Source organism: Triticum urartu, chromosome 2A, assembly GCF_056163025.1.
Source record: "Triticum urartu cultivar PI428250 chromosome 2A, HENAU_Tu73, whole genome shotgun sequence".
Lineage (NCBI taxonomy): Eukaryota > Viridiplantae > Streptophyta > Magnoliopsida > Poales > Poaceae > Triticum > Triticum urartu.
In genome coordinates, this window is record NC_141874.1 from 587,918,715 (window position 1) to 587,934,280 (window position 15,566).

Here is a 15,566-nt window from a genome sequence, read left to right on the forward strand (position 1 = left end):
CGCAAGTCTTGCTGATAGATGGACGATCAGATCATGGCCATTTCTCTTTCTTCTTCCAGGAGGTCGACTGCGTCCTGTCGGGCTTGTTCTGCTTCATCTTCAGAGTAGAGCTCGACTCGGGGGGCGTTGTGAAGCAGGTCACTCGGCAAGACTGCTTCGGCTCCGTAGACCAGAAAGAATGGGGTTCTTCCGGTCGATCGGTTCGGGGTTGTCCTCAATCCCCAAAGGACTGATGGAAGCTCGTCGACCCATGCACCTGCTGCGTGCTTGAGATCGCGCATCAATCGAGGTTTCAGTCCTTTGAGAATTAGGCCGTTTGCTCTTTCCGCTTGTCCATTCGACTGGGGGTGAGCGACCGAAGCGTAGTCGACTCGTGTGCCCTGAGAGGCGCAAAAGGCCCTGAATTTGTCGGAATCGAAGTTTGACCCATTGTCAGTGATGATGTTGTGCGGAACTCCATATCTGAATATCAACTCTCTGATGAAACTGATAGCAGTGCAAGCATCAAGATTCTTGATAGGCTTAGCTTCAATCCATTTGATGAACTTTTCGACTGCTACTAGCACATGAGTGAAGCCGCTCCTGCCCGTTCTCAGTGGTCCAACCATGTCCAGCCCCCAAACAGTGAAGGGCTAGACGAGTGGAATGGTTTTCAGGGCTGACGCGGGCTTGTGCGACATATTGGAGTAATACCCGCATCCTTCACATTTGTCGACTATCTCTTTTGCCATTTCATTGGCCCTTGGCCAGTAGAATCCCGCTCGGTATGCTTTAGCCACAATGGTTCGAGAGGACGCATGATGACCACAGGTCCCCGAGTGGATATCATCAAGGATCATCTGACCTTCTTCTGGTGTTACACACTTCTGACTGACTCCAGTCGTGCTTTCTCTATACAACTGTCCCTTTATGACTGTAAAGGCCTTGGATCGACGGACGATCTGTTGAGCCTCTTCTTCGTCCTCTGGGAGTTCTTTCCTTAGGATGTACGCGATGTATGGTATTGTCCAGTCGGGAGTGATGACCAAGACTTCCATGATCAGGTCGACCACAGCTGGAACTTCAACTTCAGTCGGATCCGTGGCACTTTTTGGCTGCGGGGCCTCTTCAGTGAAGGGATCCTCCTGAACTGATGGTGTGTGGATGTGTTCCAAAAACACATTGCTGGGAATGGCTTCTCTTTTGGAACCTATTTTTGCCAAATCATCAGCTGCTTGGTTTTTCAGTCGGGGTATGTGATGAAGCTCTAACCCCTCGAATTTCTTCTCCAGCTTTCTCACTGCATTGCAATAACCAGTCATGGATGGACTTCTGACGTCCCATTCCTTCATCACCTGATTAACCACCAAATCTGAGTCGCCATAGACCATGAGGCGACGGACGCCGAGTGAAATGGCCATGCGCAACCCATATAAAAGTGCTTCATATTCTGCCTCGTTGTTGGAAGAATCAAAGTGGATTTGAAGAACATATCTGAGCTTATCTCCTCGGGGGGATACCAACACCACCCCGGCACTGAAACCATTCAGCATTTTGGAACCATCGAAGAACATGGTCCAATGCTCCGAGTAAACCTGAGTCGGCAGTTGCTGTTCAATCCACTCGGCGACGAAATCTGCTATTGCCTGGGACTTGATAGCTTTCTTTGCCTCAAACTTGATATCTAGAGGAAGGAGTTCAATTTCCCATTTTGCCACTCGACCAGTTGCATCTCTGTTATGCAGGATCTCTGACAATGGAGCGTCGCTGACGACTGTAATGGAATGATCAGAGAAGTAGTGAGCAACTTCCTTTGTGGTCATATAAATCCCATATACAAGCTTCTGATAATGAGGATATCTTTGCTTCGATGGGGTCAAAACTTCAGAAATATAATATACTGGGCGCTGAACTTTGAAGGCTTTTCCTTCTTCTTCCCGCTCGACCATAAGTACCGTACTGACGACTTGTCCTGTGGCTGCGATGTAAAGCAACAAAGGCTCCTTGCTGATTGGGGCAGCAAGCACCGGCTGGGTGGAGAGCAGAGCTTTGAGCTCTGCAAATGCTGCATCAGCTTCGGGAGTCCACTCAAACTTGTCGGACTTCTTCATCAATCGGTAAAGAGGCAATGCCTTTTCACCGAGACGAGATATGAATCGACTTAAAGCGACCAAGCAACCAGTAAGCTTCTGGACGTCGTGCACTCGCACAGGACTTTTCATTCGGAGTATAGTACCGACTCTTTCTGGATTGGCGTCGATTCCCCATTCGGAAACGAGAAAACCGAGTAATTTTCCGCCAGGAACTCCGAATGTGCACTTTGATGGATTAAGCTTGATATCATACCTCCTGAGGTTGGCAAAGGTTTCAGCAAGGTCAGTCAGCAGGTCGGAACCCTTCCGTGACTTGACCACAATATCATCCATGTATGCTTCCACATTCCGACTGATTTGAGTGAGCAAACACTTCTGAATCATCCTCATGAATGTGGCTCCGTCATTCTTGAGGCCGAACGGCATGGTAACATAACAGAAGCACCCGAATGGAGTGATGAAAGCTGTTTTGATCTCGTCGGGTCCATACAGACGGATCTGATGGTACCCGGAATAGGCGTCTAAAAAAGACAGCCGCTCACATCCCGCAGTCGAGTCGACTATCTAGTCGATGCAGGGGAGAGGAAAATGATCTTTCGAGCAGGCCCGATTGATATGTTTAAAGTCAATGCACATGCGAAGTGACTTGTCCTTCTTGGGGACCATGACAACATTGGCGAGCCACTCGGCGTGGTAGATCTCTCAGATGAACTCCGCTGCTAAGAGCCGAGCCACCTCCTCGCTAATAGCCTTTCTCTTTTGGACGGCGGACCGTCGGAGATGTTCTTTGACAGGTTTTATTTTTGAGTTGACTCATAGGCGATGCTCAGCCAGCTCCCTGGGAACACCTGGCATGTCAGAAGGCTTCCATGCGAAAATGTTCCAGTTCTCACGGAGGAACTGGATGAGCGCTTCTTCCTATTTGGAGTCGAGTGTTGTTGAGATATGAGTTGGAGCAGCGCTGGGATCGGTCGGGTGGATGTGAGCTGTCTTCGTTTCGCCAGACGACTGAAAAGCTGATTCTGTAGTGGGCTTCTTGGCTCACAACAAATCACTCGGGTCTGCAGTCTTCTGGTATTCCTGCAGCTCTACCACTGCCATCTGAGCATCAGCGATCTTTGAACCTTTCAGAAAACACTCTTCTGCTTTCTTCCGATTGCCCGTAACAGTGATCACACCTTTGGGACCAGGCATCTTCAATTTGAGATACACATAACATGGTCGAGCCATGAAGCGTGCGTAACCCGGCCTGCCCAAAATAGCGTGATACGCACTTTGGAAATCTACAACTTCGAACGTCAACTTTTCTTTGCGGTAATTCTTGGAATCACCGAAAACCACATCAAGAGCAATCTGGCCGAGTGACTCAGCCTTCTTTCCAGGAATGACTCCATGGAAACTCATGTTGCTGGTACTGAGTCTGGACATCGGAATGCCCATCCCTTTCAACGTCTCAGCATATAGTATATTCAAACCACTACCACCATCCATCAAGACTTTGGTCAATCGAGTGCCTTCAACAACTGGGTCGACCACCAAAGCTTGCCTCCCAGGGGTGGCAATGTGCGTTGGATGATCGGACTGGTCGAATGTGATGGCAGTCTGAGACCACTTCAGATAACTGGGTGTCGCCGGAGCAACCATATTCACCTCTCGGTTGATAACTTTCAGTCAACTTTTGCTTTCAACAGCAGCAAAAATCATCAGGGTGGATTGACCTGGGGGTATCCATCGTCACTATCTTCCTTGTCCTCAACTTTTTCTAACTCATTTTCCTTATCTTTGGGTTGCTTGCCCTGGAACTGCTGGATCAAGAGTCGACACTGTCGAGTGGTATGTTTCGGGTAAATGAAATTGCCCTCTTCATCTTTCTTGGTGTGGATGTGACATGGTAAATCCAACACATCATTTCCGTCCTGGTCCTTAACCTTCTTGGGGTTCCAGGGTCCTTTGGGTTTCCCCTTAAACTTTCCTTGAGTTACGGCCAAGGCTTCCCCAGGAGAAGCTGGCTCAGCTTTTCGCTTCTGTTTCCGATTGGAATTTCCTCCGGTTTCTTGAGTGACTGACTTGAGCTTGCCACTCCTGAGTCGATCCTCATCTTCACCATTAGCGTACTTGGTGGCAATCTCCATCATCCGATTCAGAGACATATCTCTGGTTCGACCGAATTTCAGATTTAGTTCTCTGTACTTGATGCTTTCTTTGAAGGCACAGACTGCTTGGTGGTCAGGCACATTCTCTACCGTGTGATGTAACGTGATCCATCTCTGGATGTAATCCCTCAAAGTTTCATTCGGCTTCTGCATGCAAGACCGCAGTTCCGTCAGCCCTGCCGGTCGCTTGCATGTTCCTTCAAATGTGGTGACAAACACTCGGGCGAGATCTTCCCAAGTGTAAATGCTGCTGGGCGCTAACTGGTTCAGCCATGCTCTGGCCGAGCCCTCCAACATGAGAGGCAGGTGCTTCATGGCCACTTCATCATTGCCGCCGCCAATCTGGACGGCCACTCGGTAGCCTTCAAGCCAAGTATCGGGCTTGGACTCACCAGTGAACTTACTGACTCCAGTCGCCAACCTAAAGTTGGGAGGAATCACAGCGGCCCTGATGGCTCTACTAAAGCACTCTGGCCCCGGAACATGTACTCTGCTGCTGGTAGGTGCATCTCTGTCGTGACCTTCTCGGTGAGCTCTGTTCCTGTCGACCAAACCTTGAACGAGAATGGATCTCGCATCAAAGCCTGGATCCCTGGGGTCGACTAGAATCCTTCGCCCAACACTATGAGGGCGCCTGTCATCCTGTTGTCGAGGCGCATACGACCCGCTCCTCGGAGGAGGGGTGGGCACTCGACGTCGACCGTCACGATCGAATCGGTGATCATATTGTTCACGGTCCCCATACTGATTACGCCGGTCCCCACGTCCCTCATGCCTCGGGGGCGATCTTGGGCTATGAGCCGACTGGACTATGTCTACAGCAACGGATCTGCTATGAATTCTGTTCCGTGACTGAGAAACAGCGGAATTCTGGTCTCCTGCTACCCGGAGTAACGCTCTGATCTGCAGCAAGCCTCTGCCAGCCTCCGACTGGGAAGGCTAAATCGACTCTGCTATACGGGCTGCAGCTGCTAAATTCTGAATCGGAGTTCGATATACCTGCGGGGGCGGAAAGAGTTGACGTCGACTGGATTCCGGAACCTGTTGTCGTGCACGCTCGTCGAGTGCTCGCTGGAGGTTCTCCAGTCGAGTGCGCTCGGCCAAGTTTGCCAGGCGCGCGTCCTCCAAGGCACGAGCCTCGGGGGTTTCTCCAACGATAGGAGTGTGCAGTGCATCCATGTTCCGGCGACGAAGGTCTTCTCTCTGCAGAGACGTGAGAGGCTCGGGGAGATATTCCTCATGGGGACGCGACGGGTCGCCTCCACCTGCGCCTCCGTCGGTGCGGGGAAAACCGGGAGGACTGGGCGGTCCATCAACCATCAGAACCTCCGCCGCCGGATCACTGCTGTCGCACTCGGATGCGGTCTCTGCGGAGCCAGTCGACAGATCGAACAGGCCGTAGAGGGATTCATCGGGCTTGATCGCCGCGACTTGAGGGGTGGCCGACTGGCGTGCCACTGCGTGTCTCACCCACCACTGAAGTCTCGACCGACCGGAGCGCTTGCGCCGGCGGGAAACAGGGAGGGAGGATAACACAGGAGCCGACCGGTAGGGGGTCGACGGTTGCCGCAAGAGAACGCCGCGGACGCACGCGCTAAAGTGCGTTGCCCCGCGGACGGGGAGTGCGTCCACGTCGAGCGGATCCTCCTGAAGCCAAGCGGAGTCGTCGGCGATGAACGTGAGCGTGCCGAGACGGATCTCGCGGCCCTCCACCAAAACTCTGCCAGAAACCATGATGATTTGGATCGGAAAAGATCGCAACTCCTCCAACAAATCGCTAAAACACCGGCCCCACGGTGGGTGCCAACTGTCGTGGTTCTAAGTCTGACAGTAATGTAGGGGGGTAGGTATAGAGAGGCAAGATCTTAGCTATGGAGAAGTTCTAAGCACACGAGGTTTACGAGTTTAGGCCCTTCTCGGAGGAAGTAATAGCCCTACGTCTCGGAGCCCAAAGCCGGTCGACTGGATTATGCATGTATGGTTTACAAAGGGTGCGAACCCTTTACACTGAGGAGGGGGTGGCTTATATAGAGTTTGCCGGACCCCTCCGGCCCTCAGTTGTGCAGGGTTTAAATACATTAAGGTCGGGCGTTACTGGTAACGCCCCTAATAAAGTGCTATGATGACCATAAAGGCTACTTAATAATCGACCGTTAGCATGCGGAGTGCCTTTAGGTCTCCTGGCCGTCGAGTGGTTTGGTCTTGGTCGAGTGATTGCTTCTTGGTCGAGCGTCTTCGAGTCTGTCAAGTGGAACACCTCCAAGTCGATTGAAAGGTGATTTCTTCTAGAGATGTCCTTGGGTAGGGCAGTTGGGACAGGTCCATGACCCTACCCTAGGTACATAGCTTCATCAACAATGATGGAGGAAATGTATGCTCTAGAAAAGAATAATACATGGCAATTGGTAGAATGGACGAAGGGCAAGGAACCAGTCGGATGCAAATGGGTTTATACCATTAAGTGTAACCCTAAAGGTAAAATAGAAAGGTATAAAGCTCGGTAGGTGGCCAAAGGCTACACACAGACTCGTGGTGTTGATTATGAGGAAACATTTGCCCCTGTAGCAAAAATGAATACAGTAAGAACTTTGATGTCTTGTGCAACTAATCTTGAATGGAATTTGTTTCAGATGGATGTAAAAAATGCATTCTTACATGGAGACCTTCAGGAGGAAATTTATATGCATATACCACCAGGTTTCAACACGATACAAACTGAAGGAAAGGTCTTGAAACTCCGTCATTCACTGTATGGCCTAAAACAATCTCCTCGTGCATGGTTTGGTCGATTTAGAAAAGCTATGCTGAAATTGGGTTTCAGCCAGAGCAATGCCGACCATACTTTATTTTATAAAAGATGTGGTGGAAAATTGACGATATTAATTGTCTATGTTGATGATATTATTATTACAGGAGATGATGATCAAGGTATTGAAAGAGTGAAGCAACATTTGAGGAACGAGTTTGAAGTCAAGGATCTAGGAGAAATGAGGTACTTTCTTGGAATTGAAGTCTCACGAAGCTCAAGAGGCATCTATCTATCTCAAAGAAAATATGTGCTAGATCTGTTGTCAGAAACTGGTATGTCTGGGTGTCGTCCAGAATTAACACCAATTGAACAAAACCACCAATTGACTAGTGAGTCACGGGAACCTGTTGACCGGGAGCAATATCAGAGACTTGTTGACCGTTTGATCTATTTATCACATACTCATCCTGATATAGCTTTTGCCGTAAGCGTGGTGAGCCAGTTTTTGCATAGTCCTAAAACTCACCACATGGATGCAGTAAATCGAATCATTCGGTATTTAAAGGGGTGCCCAGGTCGAGGTTTATTGTATAAGTCAAGTGGCAATTTACAAATAGAATGTTATACTGATGTTGATTGGGCCGGTTCATTAGATGATAGAAGCTCTACGTCAGGATATTGTACGTTTGTTGGAGGAAACATAGTTACTTGGCGTAGTAAGAAACAAAATGTTGTTGCAAGGTCCACTGCAGAACCAGGATTCAGAGCTATGGCTCATGGAGTATGTGAAGTCTTATGGCTAAAAATCATACCGATGGAGTTGAGTCTATTCCAGGCAAGACCATTGATGATGTATTATGATAATAAGGCTGCGCTAGATATAGCAAATAACCCGGTTCAACATGGTAGAACAAAGCACATAGAAATTGACCGACACTTTACCAAAGAGAAACTTGACCAAGGGATAATATGTATGCATTATGTGAGCTCTTCAAACCAACTAGCGGATATTCTGACCAAAGGTCTCGCTGAAAAAGTGTTTTCTAGCTTATGTAGCAAGATGAGGTTATATGATGTGTTTGCCCCATCTTGAGGGGGGGTGTTGAGTTTAGTGGTAAATTTGTATTTGGTATGATTATATACTAATGTGTAAATTATAAATGTCAGTGGGACAAGAGTGTAAAGAAGGAAGATAGAGATAAGGAAAGGAATGGACGGCAGCTCACCCCGCCGCTCCAGTTCTCTGTACTGTGAACTCCTCTCTCAAATCCCCTCTCAAATCCCTAATTGATTTACACCAAAATTCGTTTCTTTTTGAGAGATTCAACAGAAGGCCAGCTAAGAACGTGGATGTTGCAACTATAAAACGGCTATCTAGCTAATTTATGTCTTTGTAAATGAACACCAGCCAAACACGTCATAGTATTCTCAATACTACAAAATACTTTAATATGTGAAAACTGTGGTATCTAGTACCTGTAGTTTAAAATACCACAGTTTTTACACTGCTTTGTTGTCAAACACAGCCCGAGTTTTAGCAAAACCGTTGTTTTTTTTTTGCAGGAAAATCCCCCCGTAACAGCATCGAGGCGGAAATCTCAACGCACGGACGTCTCAAATCTCAACGCATCCGAGGAACCCCTCCAAGCTCACCGCCGACGACCCACGCGGTCCCTCCCAAGCGACCGCCATCGCGCGCGCGATCACCTCCGCCTTCCTTCTCATCTCGCCGCCCTTCTCCGTCTCCCCCATCACCGTCCCCACGGCGTCGGCCACGGCCCCCATCGCCACCACCGAGCTCTCCATGTTCCCCCGCGCCACCTCCACGCAGACGCCCCACTCCACCACCAGCATCGCGTTGAAGAACTGCTCGGCCCCCAGCGGCCACCCGATCACCGGCACGCCGTGGCATAGGCTCTCCAGGATGGAGTTCCACCCGCAGTGGCTCATGAACGCGCCGGTGGACGGGTGCGCCAGGATCCGCATCTGCGGCGCCCAGCCGCGCACCAGCAGTCCCCTCTTGGCCCCGGCCGTTCGCTCCTCGAAGCCTGCCGGGAGCCACTCCGGCTTGAAGCCGTCCTTCGCGTCGAGCCCCAGCGGTGGCCGGAGGACCCAAAGGAACGGCCGCCCGCTGGCCTCCAGGCCCAGTGCCAGCTCCGTCATCTGATCGGCGTTGATGCTGTTCTGCGAGCCGAAGGATATGTACAGGACCGAGCGCGGCGGGTGCGCGTCCAGCCACCGGATGATGCCGGCATCGTCATGCGAGTCCGACGGAGTCGTCGGCGCCGCGAGAATCGGCCCGATTGGCCATGGCTGGACGCCGAAGGTCCTCCTGAGCATGTCTAGGCCGGAAGACTCGAGCTCTTGGACGGTGTTGACGAGCACCGCATCGGTCTTGCGGCAAAGCGGGATGACCCGCCGGAAGAAGGCCGACCAGGGATCGGACCCGGTCGCCGCGAGCATGTACCGCGGGATCTGCGTGCGGTGGAGGACGACGGTGGGGAAATCGGACAGAGGGAACTCGTCGCCGGCGGCGAGCCTGTGCGGCAGGTGCTCCCACACGGAGAAGAAGACGGCGAAGCCGAAGGCGCCGCCGGTGAGGAAGACCGCGTGGAACGCGCGGTGCGCGCGCGCGACGTCCGCCGTCCAGGCGAAGAAGGCGTCGGCGACGATGCAGACCGGGGACCGGATGCCGGAGACGAACGCTTCGAAGGCGGGGCGGAGGGACTCGGACGCCTGGAAGAAGGTGATGAACTGGTGGACGTGGAGGTCGGCGAGGGAGTCGGCGCCGGGAGGCAGGCCGTGGTCCGCGGGCGCGAACGGGAGCGCGTGGAGGCGGATAGGAGGGTTGGTGGGCGGGAGGGAGATGGAATCGAGGATGCGCGCGGTGGAGACGAGGGTGACGGTGATGCCCGGGCGCAGCTCGTGGAGGAGGCCGGCGAGGCGGAGGAAGGCGGGGATGTGGCCGCGCGCGAGGAAGGGGAAGAGGACGACGTGCGGGTCCCGGCTCCCTGCTTCCTCTGCTGCCATGGTATATTGGTAGTGGTCTGACCTCTGACGGGTGTGGCTTGTTCGGTGGAGTAGAGTGACCCTGGAGGCACCTTGAGGAAGTTCACTGCCGCTAAAGCACATTCATAAGCTCAGAAAGTTAAGATAAAAATTGCACCGAGGAAGCTCAGATACAACTCAGCTGGGAGTGTCACAAGTTCAGAAAGACCATGTTGTTCCAGCAAAAGCACATTCATATTTCAACATTGAGAAATCTCAATACTAAACCCAAATCTAAGCAAGAGGCACAGCGCCACGTCCAGGGAGGAACCCTGGCTGAACTACTCGGGGTTACTGTCTGGACTCGAGACTACCTTCTTCATCAGAGAGGCTAACATACATACACAATCCCACTGTTATCAGTCAGTATTATTTATCCCACTAGAAAACAATTGACAGAAAGAATGAGTGCATGCTCCCAACATCCCCACCATAAGCAACAGGGGAAAGGGAGCAACTGGTATTGGTTGCCTTTCACTAACTGAACTTATATATATAAATACATCATGAGCTATCCTTCTTCGAAGAATTATCAGAAGCAGGCGACGACGCCGAGCTCGTCCGGGCCCTATCTTTGGACTCGCTTAACATAACTACAACATGCCGCATCGGCGGTCTCTCGTACGGCGACAGGTTACTACATAGCAGAGCAATTTTCAAGACCTCGATCATATGATCGACGACGGCTTTATCTTCCAAATCAAGATTACTGTCAAATATCCCTGGACCCAGAGAATTGTCCCTGATGTAATTTTTGGCCCATGTTACCAGATCACCTCCCAATTCTATCGGTTGCACAGGCGCACGGCCGGTTAGCAGCTCCAACAGCACGACACCATAGCTGTATATGTCAGATTTCTCAGTCACCTTCATGGTGTACGCATACTCTGATCAAATGAAAAGAACTGGATCAATACTTTGTTGACCATTCATCGCTTAACTACAGATTCAAGTTAAAAAAAAAAGCATATAGGGCAAGATAGCAGTGACATGCAAATGGAATTTGCTTTGTAGGATGTGGAGAAAACTTAAGACTCACCTGGTGCAATATAGCCATATGAACCAGCAATTGCAGACATAGACTTTGAGACTGGCATGTCAATTACCTTAGCCAACCCAAAGTCACCAACATGAGCTTCAAAGTTGTCATCAAGTAAAATGTTATTTGACTTGATATCACGGTGGATGATCCGAGGCTTGCAATCATGATGCAAGTATGAAAGCCCTTCAGCTGCCCCAAGGGCTATCGTGAAGCGTGTCTCCCAATCGAGTGAAGAAGAAGATTCTCCGTGAAGTAGCTCTCCAAGGCTGCCTCTTGGCATGTACTCATACAACAAAAGGTTTGCACCCTGGTGATAGATGAAACCGTACAGCTTCACAATGTTACGATGTCTTATCTTTCCAAGAGTCATGATCTCCGCACGGAAGCTGTTATCCGTGTTGCTTCCTTCCCTGTTTGAAGCCAACTTCTTTACCGCAATTATCTGCCCAGGCTTCAGGACGGCTTTGTACACAGTCCCACAAGCACCCCGTCCAATGACACAACTATCATCAAAATTATTTGTAGCAGAGACCAGTTCCTGAAATGTATACGCATCCTTCGCAGAAACAGGAATGTTAGACCCAGCAGATAGAATTTGCTTGTCTTGCAAAGGGGCTACTGTTTCTAATGGTTTCCTCATATGGTGCAAAAGTATGGCAATAAGAATAAGTGATACTCCTCCAATAATGGCGGCAATAATTGCTATGATCTTGCCCATAGGACGACTGACCGAGTCGGATGCCTGGGAAGAGGAGGGTGACTCAGATCCACACTTGCCAAGTTGTCCACCACAGAGTCCTCTGTTTCCAATAAAGCTGGTCACAACCATGTTGTCAAAAAGCGGCACAGGGGGAAGAGTACCGGTGAGATTATTGTACGAGACATTGAGCTGAAGCAAACTTGACAGGTTTACAAATGTATCTGGGATTTCACCTGTCAGGTTGTTATTATTGAGAAACAAACTTTCCAATAATGCAAGACTGCCAAGCTCTGATGGTATATTCCCAGAGAGATTATTATAGCTCAAATTCATGGCAATCTGCAAGCTTGAGAGCAGCCCCAGCTCCTTTGGTATTCCACCAGAGAATTGATTGCCACCAATCTGCAGTGCTGTCAAATGTGAAAGTTTACCAAGAATAGGTGGCATCTGCCCAGATAGCCTATTATCAGCGAACGAGAGAAGCTCCAGTTGAGGCAGTCTACCAACTTCATTTGGCAATGAACCTTCAAAGCTATTCTGGCTGAGATCAAGACGCTGCAATGTTGTACAATTGAAGATCTCCAGTGGTATGCTTCCTCCTAGCCTGTTAGATGAGATATTGAAGACGACAAGCTTTGACAATTTCCCTATTTCTCGGGGCAACTCAGATGTGAAATAATTATTTGCAAGGTTAAGCCTCTGCAGAGCATTGCAGTTCCCTATCTGAGGAGGAATAGGGCCATTGAACTTGTTTCGAGCCAGCTCGATTGTTGTCAAATTCACCAGATTGCAGAGATCAGTGGAGAAGCTTCCTGTCAGACTGTTGTCACTGAGACGAAGCTGCACCAAGGATTTACAGCTGGTGATTCTGTGAGGTATGTTTCCAGTCAACTTGTTAGACCCCAGATTCAACAAAATAAGGTTTGACTGCCTACAAAGATCTCCAGGGATCTGCCCTGTAATGTTGTTGTTTGAGAAATCCACCACCCACAGTCGACTGTAAATGCCAAACCTTGGAGGTATGTCCCCTGATAGCATATTGTTGAAGAGTTGCAACTGGATTAGCTTGGTCATGTACTGAAATCCGGCTGGAATTGGGCCAGTGAGTGAATTGATCGAAAGATCAAGCTTGCTCAAGTTCCTCAATCCACACAACTCACTAGGAATAAAGCCAGTAAGCTGATTCTGGAAGAGGTAGAGTAGATACAACCCTGGTATGTTGCCCAACTCCTTTGGTATCCCTCCCATTAAGAAATTCTCTGAAAAATCAACCTCCTCTGCAAAAGAAAGCTTCCCAATTTCAGATGGAATGGTACCATTTATCGAATTCCTGTAAAGATACAGCTTCTCAAGATAAGTAATGTTCCCGATTGTTGCAGGTATAGGACCAACCAGATCATTATCATAAAGGGCAATAGTCCTGAGATTTGTACAATTCCCGATCTCTGGAGGAAGGGGGCCAGAAAGCTGATTTCCCCACAGGATGAGGTCTGTCATGAGACCCAATCTCCCAATCTCTTTTGGCAAAGGCCCTTCCAACTTGTTCTGCGCAAGACCAAACACGGTCAGGTTGCGGCATTCGCCTATCTCGGCAGGAATGCTGCCAGATATAAGATTCTGTCCCAGCCGGATGGTCTTGAGGTGCTTGAGCTTGCCGACCGAATGCGGTATAGAACCGGAGAGATTGTTACTGTACCCCACCAAGTCTTGAAGTGATGACATGTTACCAATCTCATCAGGTATTGGACCATGGAGCCTGTTATTGCACAGATTGCATCCGGTCAGCATGGCCAGCTTCCCAAGCTCAGGGGGGATTGTACCATCAAAATTGTTGTTATTCAAGTTGAGCAACACCAGTTTTGAGCAATTCCCGATGTCCGGAGGGATGGCACCAGAGAACTCATTGAAGGACAGATCGAGGCTAGTCAGCTCGGTAAGACCGCCAATGCCGGGGCCGACGGTGCCCGACAGGTTCATGTTGCTGACGTTGAGAGACACCACTGCTAGCCTCGACGACGAGGAGGAGGAGGAGCAGTTGACACCACTCCACGCGCACGGCGATGGATCCTTGGGGTTCCAGTTGTCAAGGTGGTGGTAACTGTCAATCATCTGGCTCTTGAGCGCCAGGAGAAGCCAGCCCTCATGGCTCAGCCCCTCGCAGCCAGAGACCAGCAGAAAGACCAGCACCACGCCGAGTTGCAAACCCCAGGACGCGGATGCCGTCCCAGGGCCCATGCTATCTTCACTTCACGAATCAACCAATGCTCAGAGCCGAACACTGAGAAGAACAAGTGCTATAATCTTGTGCATCTCCGCGGCTTGCAGACTTCCTGAAACAGAATGCAAGCAGGGAATTGTAAGAACATGCCGCAAGAGAAATGCTTCTAATCAGGAAAGATTCTAACAGCGTAACTATCTGTCTATCTGCAGGAAACTAAGTAGTACTCTGTTTTGCTTCCCCTTCGTTTTCAGAGAAATGGACACTGAAAACGTTAACACGACAAGCCGAAACAGGAATGAAAGCTATACTAAGAATCGAATTCGGGAGCGAACTGAGCAACTCCAAATCAAGAATCTAGCACCGGGAAGAATCGCTGAAAAGCGACGAGAATCGAATCACCCGCCTGAAAATAATGCTTACTCCTGATTCTCAGGCTCGGACCAGTCGAGGGAACCCGGAACAGGAGTAGCCTGCTAGCAATCGCACCATATTTGCAGAAAAAGATGGAACACCCAATAAGAACCGTGGAGGGACCGCTGCGACCCCCTCAAATCGCGGGAGCCCACGGCCCGTCGGACGGAGGGACCCAGCCAGGAACAGCACCGCCGCGCACCACCACCGCCGAAACAGATCTGCGAGCAAAAAGAGCGGGCCTTTCACTCCGCCCGGAGCGAGCGAGCGAGCTGCGCGCAGTAACTAACGTCACCCCCACCCTCACAACCACAAGGCGGCAGCAGCAGCAGCAGCATCACAAGAGGGAACAGCACCGCGCACCAGAGGGCGCATTAATGCGGACGCACGCACGCAACAAGAGCGAGGGAGGCCTGCCAACTCACCGCGTTTTCGGCCGCGCTTCTGGCACGCCCAGTCCCGCCGGCGCCGGCGCCGGGCTGCGTTAGAGCGTCGACTCACTGCCGCCGCCGGGCGAAGAACAATGAATGGGCGATGGAGATGCGCCGCCGCGGAGTAGAGAGAGAGGAGAGGAGGAGGCGGTGTGATGACGGCAAGAGAGCTAGCTAGCTGGCTAGGGGGGAGGAGGGGGAGAGAAGGTGATGGAGGTGGTGGTGGTGGTGGTGGTAGGGGAGGAGGGAGGGAGGGGGGGTGGAGAAGGAATTGGGTCGGGCCGGGGGCGGACGGGAGGAAATGGCAGGCAAGCACGCTCGCGAAGCGTAGCAATCGCGGGCGGTCCCTCGATCTAGCCTAGCCTCGCCTCGGTCCCTTTGCTTTCCCTTGCCCCTTCTCTTTGCTTCGATTGCTTTGGCTGGAGCTTGCTTTTCGTCCTCATCCGGGCGGGCCCACCCGGCACTTTTGAGCTGGGCTTTTCTATCCCTCCAAGGCTGGTCACAATGGGCAAGAACATAGTCTAGTAACTTACACACTTTCTTGGACTATGTTACTACCTCCACAGTGGATAGGAACATCTATGTAGTGTCATGCAACAATGTATTTATTAGGTTATAGACTCATTGTTTCTTGGAGTGTGTGATGTTTCAGTAACTTAGCTAGTTACCACAAGCACCTCTCTCTTTATTAAATATGTGACACATAAGCAAAGTTGTATTGGAGTGTGTGATGTTACTC

General features: G+C 50.6%; 2 protein-coding genes and 1 pseudogene across 2 annotated transcripts; 1 reads left to right on the plus strand and 2 right to left on the minus strand.

The window, feature by feature from the left end:
* Window positions 1-8,091: 8,091 nt before the first annotated feature.
* On the minus strand, window positions 8,092-10,207 carry LOC147986066 (UDP-glycosyltransferase 92A1-like). Its single transcript, XM_087544438.1, has one exon. The coding sequence runs from the start codon at window positions 10,104-10,106 to the stop codon at window positions 8,589-8,591; it is 1,518 nt and encodes a 505-aa protein (XP_087400564.1). The 5' UTR covers window positions 10,107-10,207; the 3' UTR covers window positions 8,092-8,588.
* A 156-nt stretch (window positions 10,208-10,363) lies between these two features.
* On the minus strand, window positions 10,364-15,128 carry LOC125538950 (uncharacterized). The gene is made up of 3 exons (XM_087544436.1): window positions 14,822-15,128; window positions 11,062-14,094; window positions 10,364-10,909 (listed from the first exon to the last, which is right to left on the minus strand). Exons 2-3 carry the CDS (start codon window positions 13,997-13,999, stop codon window positions 10,527-10,529), a joined length of 3,321 nt encoding a protein of 1,106 aa, XP_087400562.1. The 5' UTR covers window positions 14,000-14,094; window positions 14,822-15,128; the 3' UTR covers window positions 10,364-10,526.
* Window positions 14,102-15,189, plus strand: LOC147986067 (uncharacterized; annotated as a pseudogene).
* Window positions 15,190-15,566: the final 377 nt, after the last annotated feature.

Excerpts from the sequence above, each read along its gene's own strand:
- LOC147986066 (XM_087544438.1), bottom strand. The coding sequence starts at position 10,106 with ATGTGCTTTAGCGGCAGTGAACTTCCTCAAGGTGCCTCCAGGGTCACT.
- LOC125538950 (XM_087544436.1), bottom strand. The coding sequence starts at position 13,999 with ATGGGCCCTGGGACGGCATCCGCGTCCTGGGGTTTGCAACTCGGCGTG. Across the intron at positions 10,910-11,061 it reads ATATGGCTATATTGCACCAG|AGTATGCGTACACCATGAAG; the intron begins GTGAGTCTTAAG and ends TCATTTGATCAG.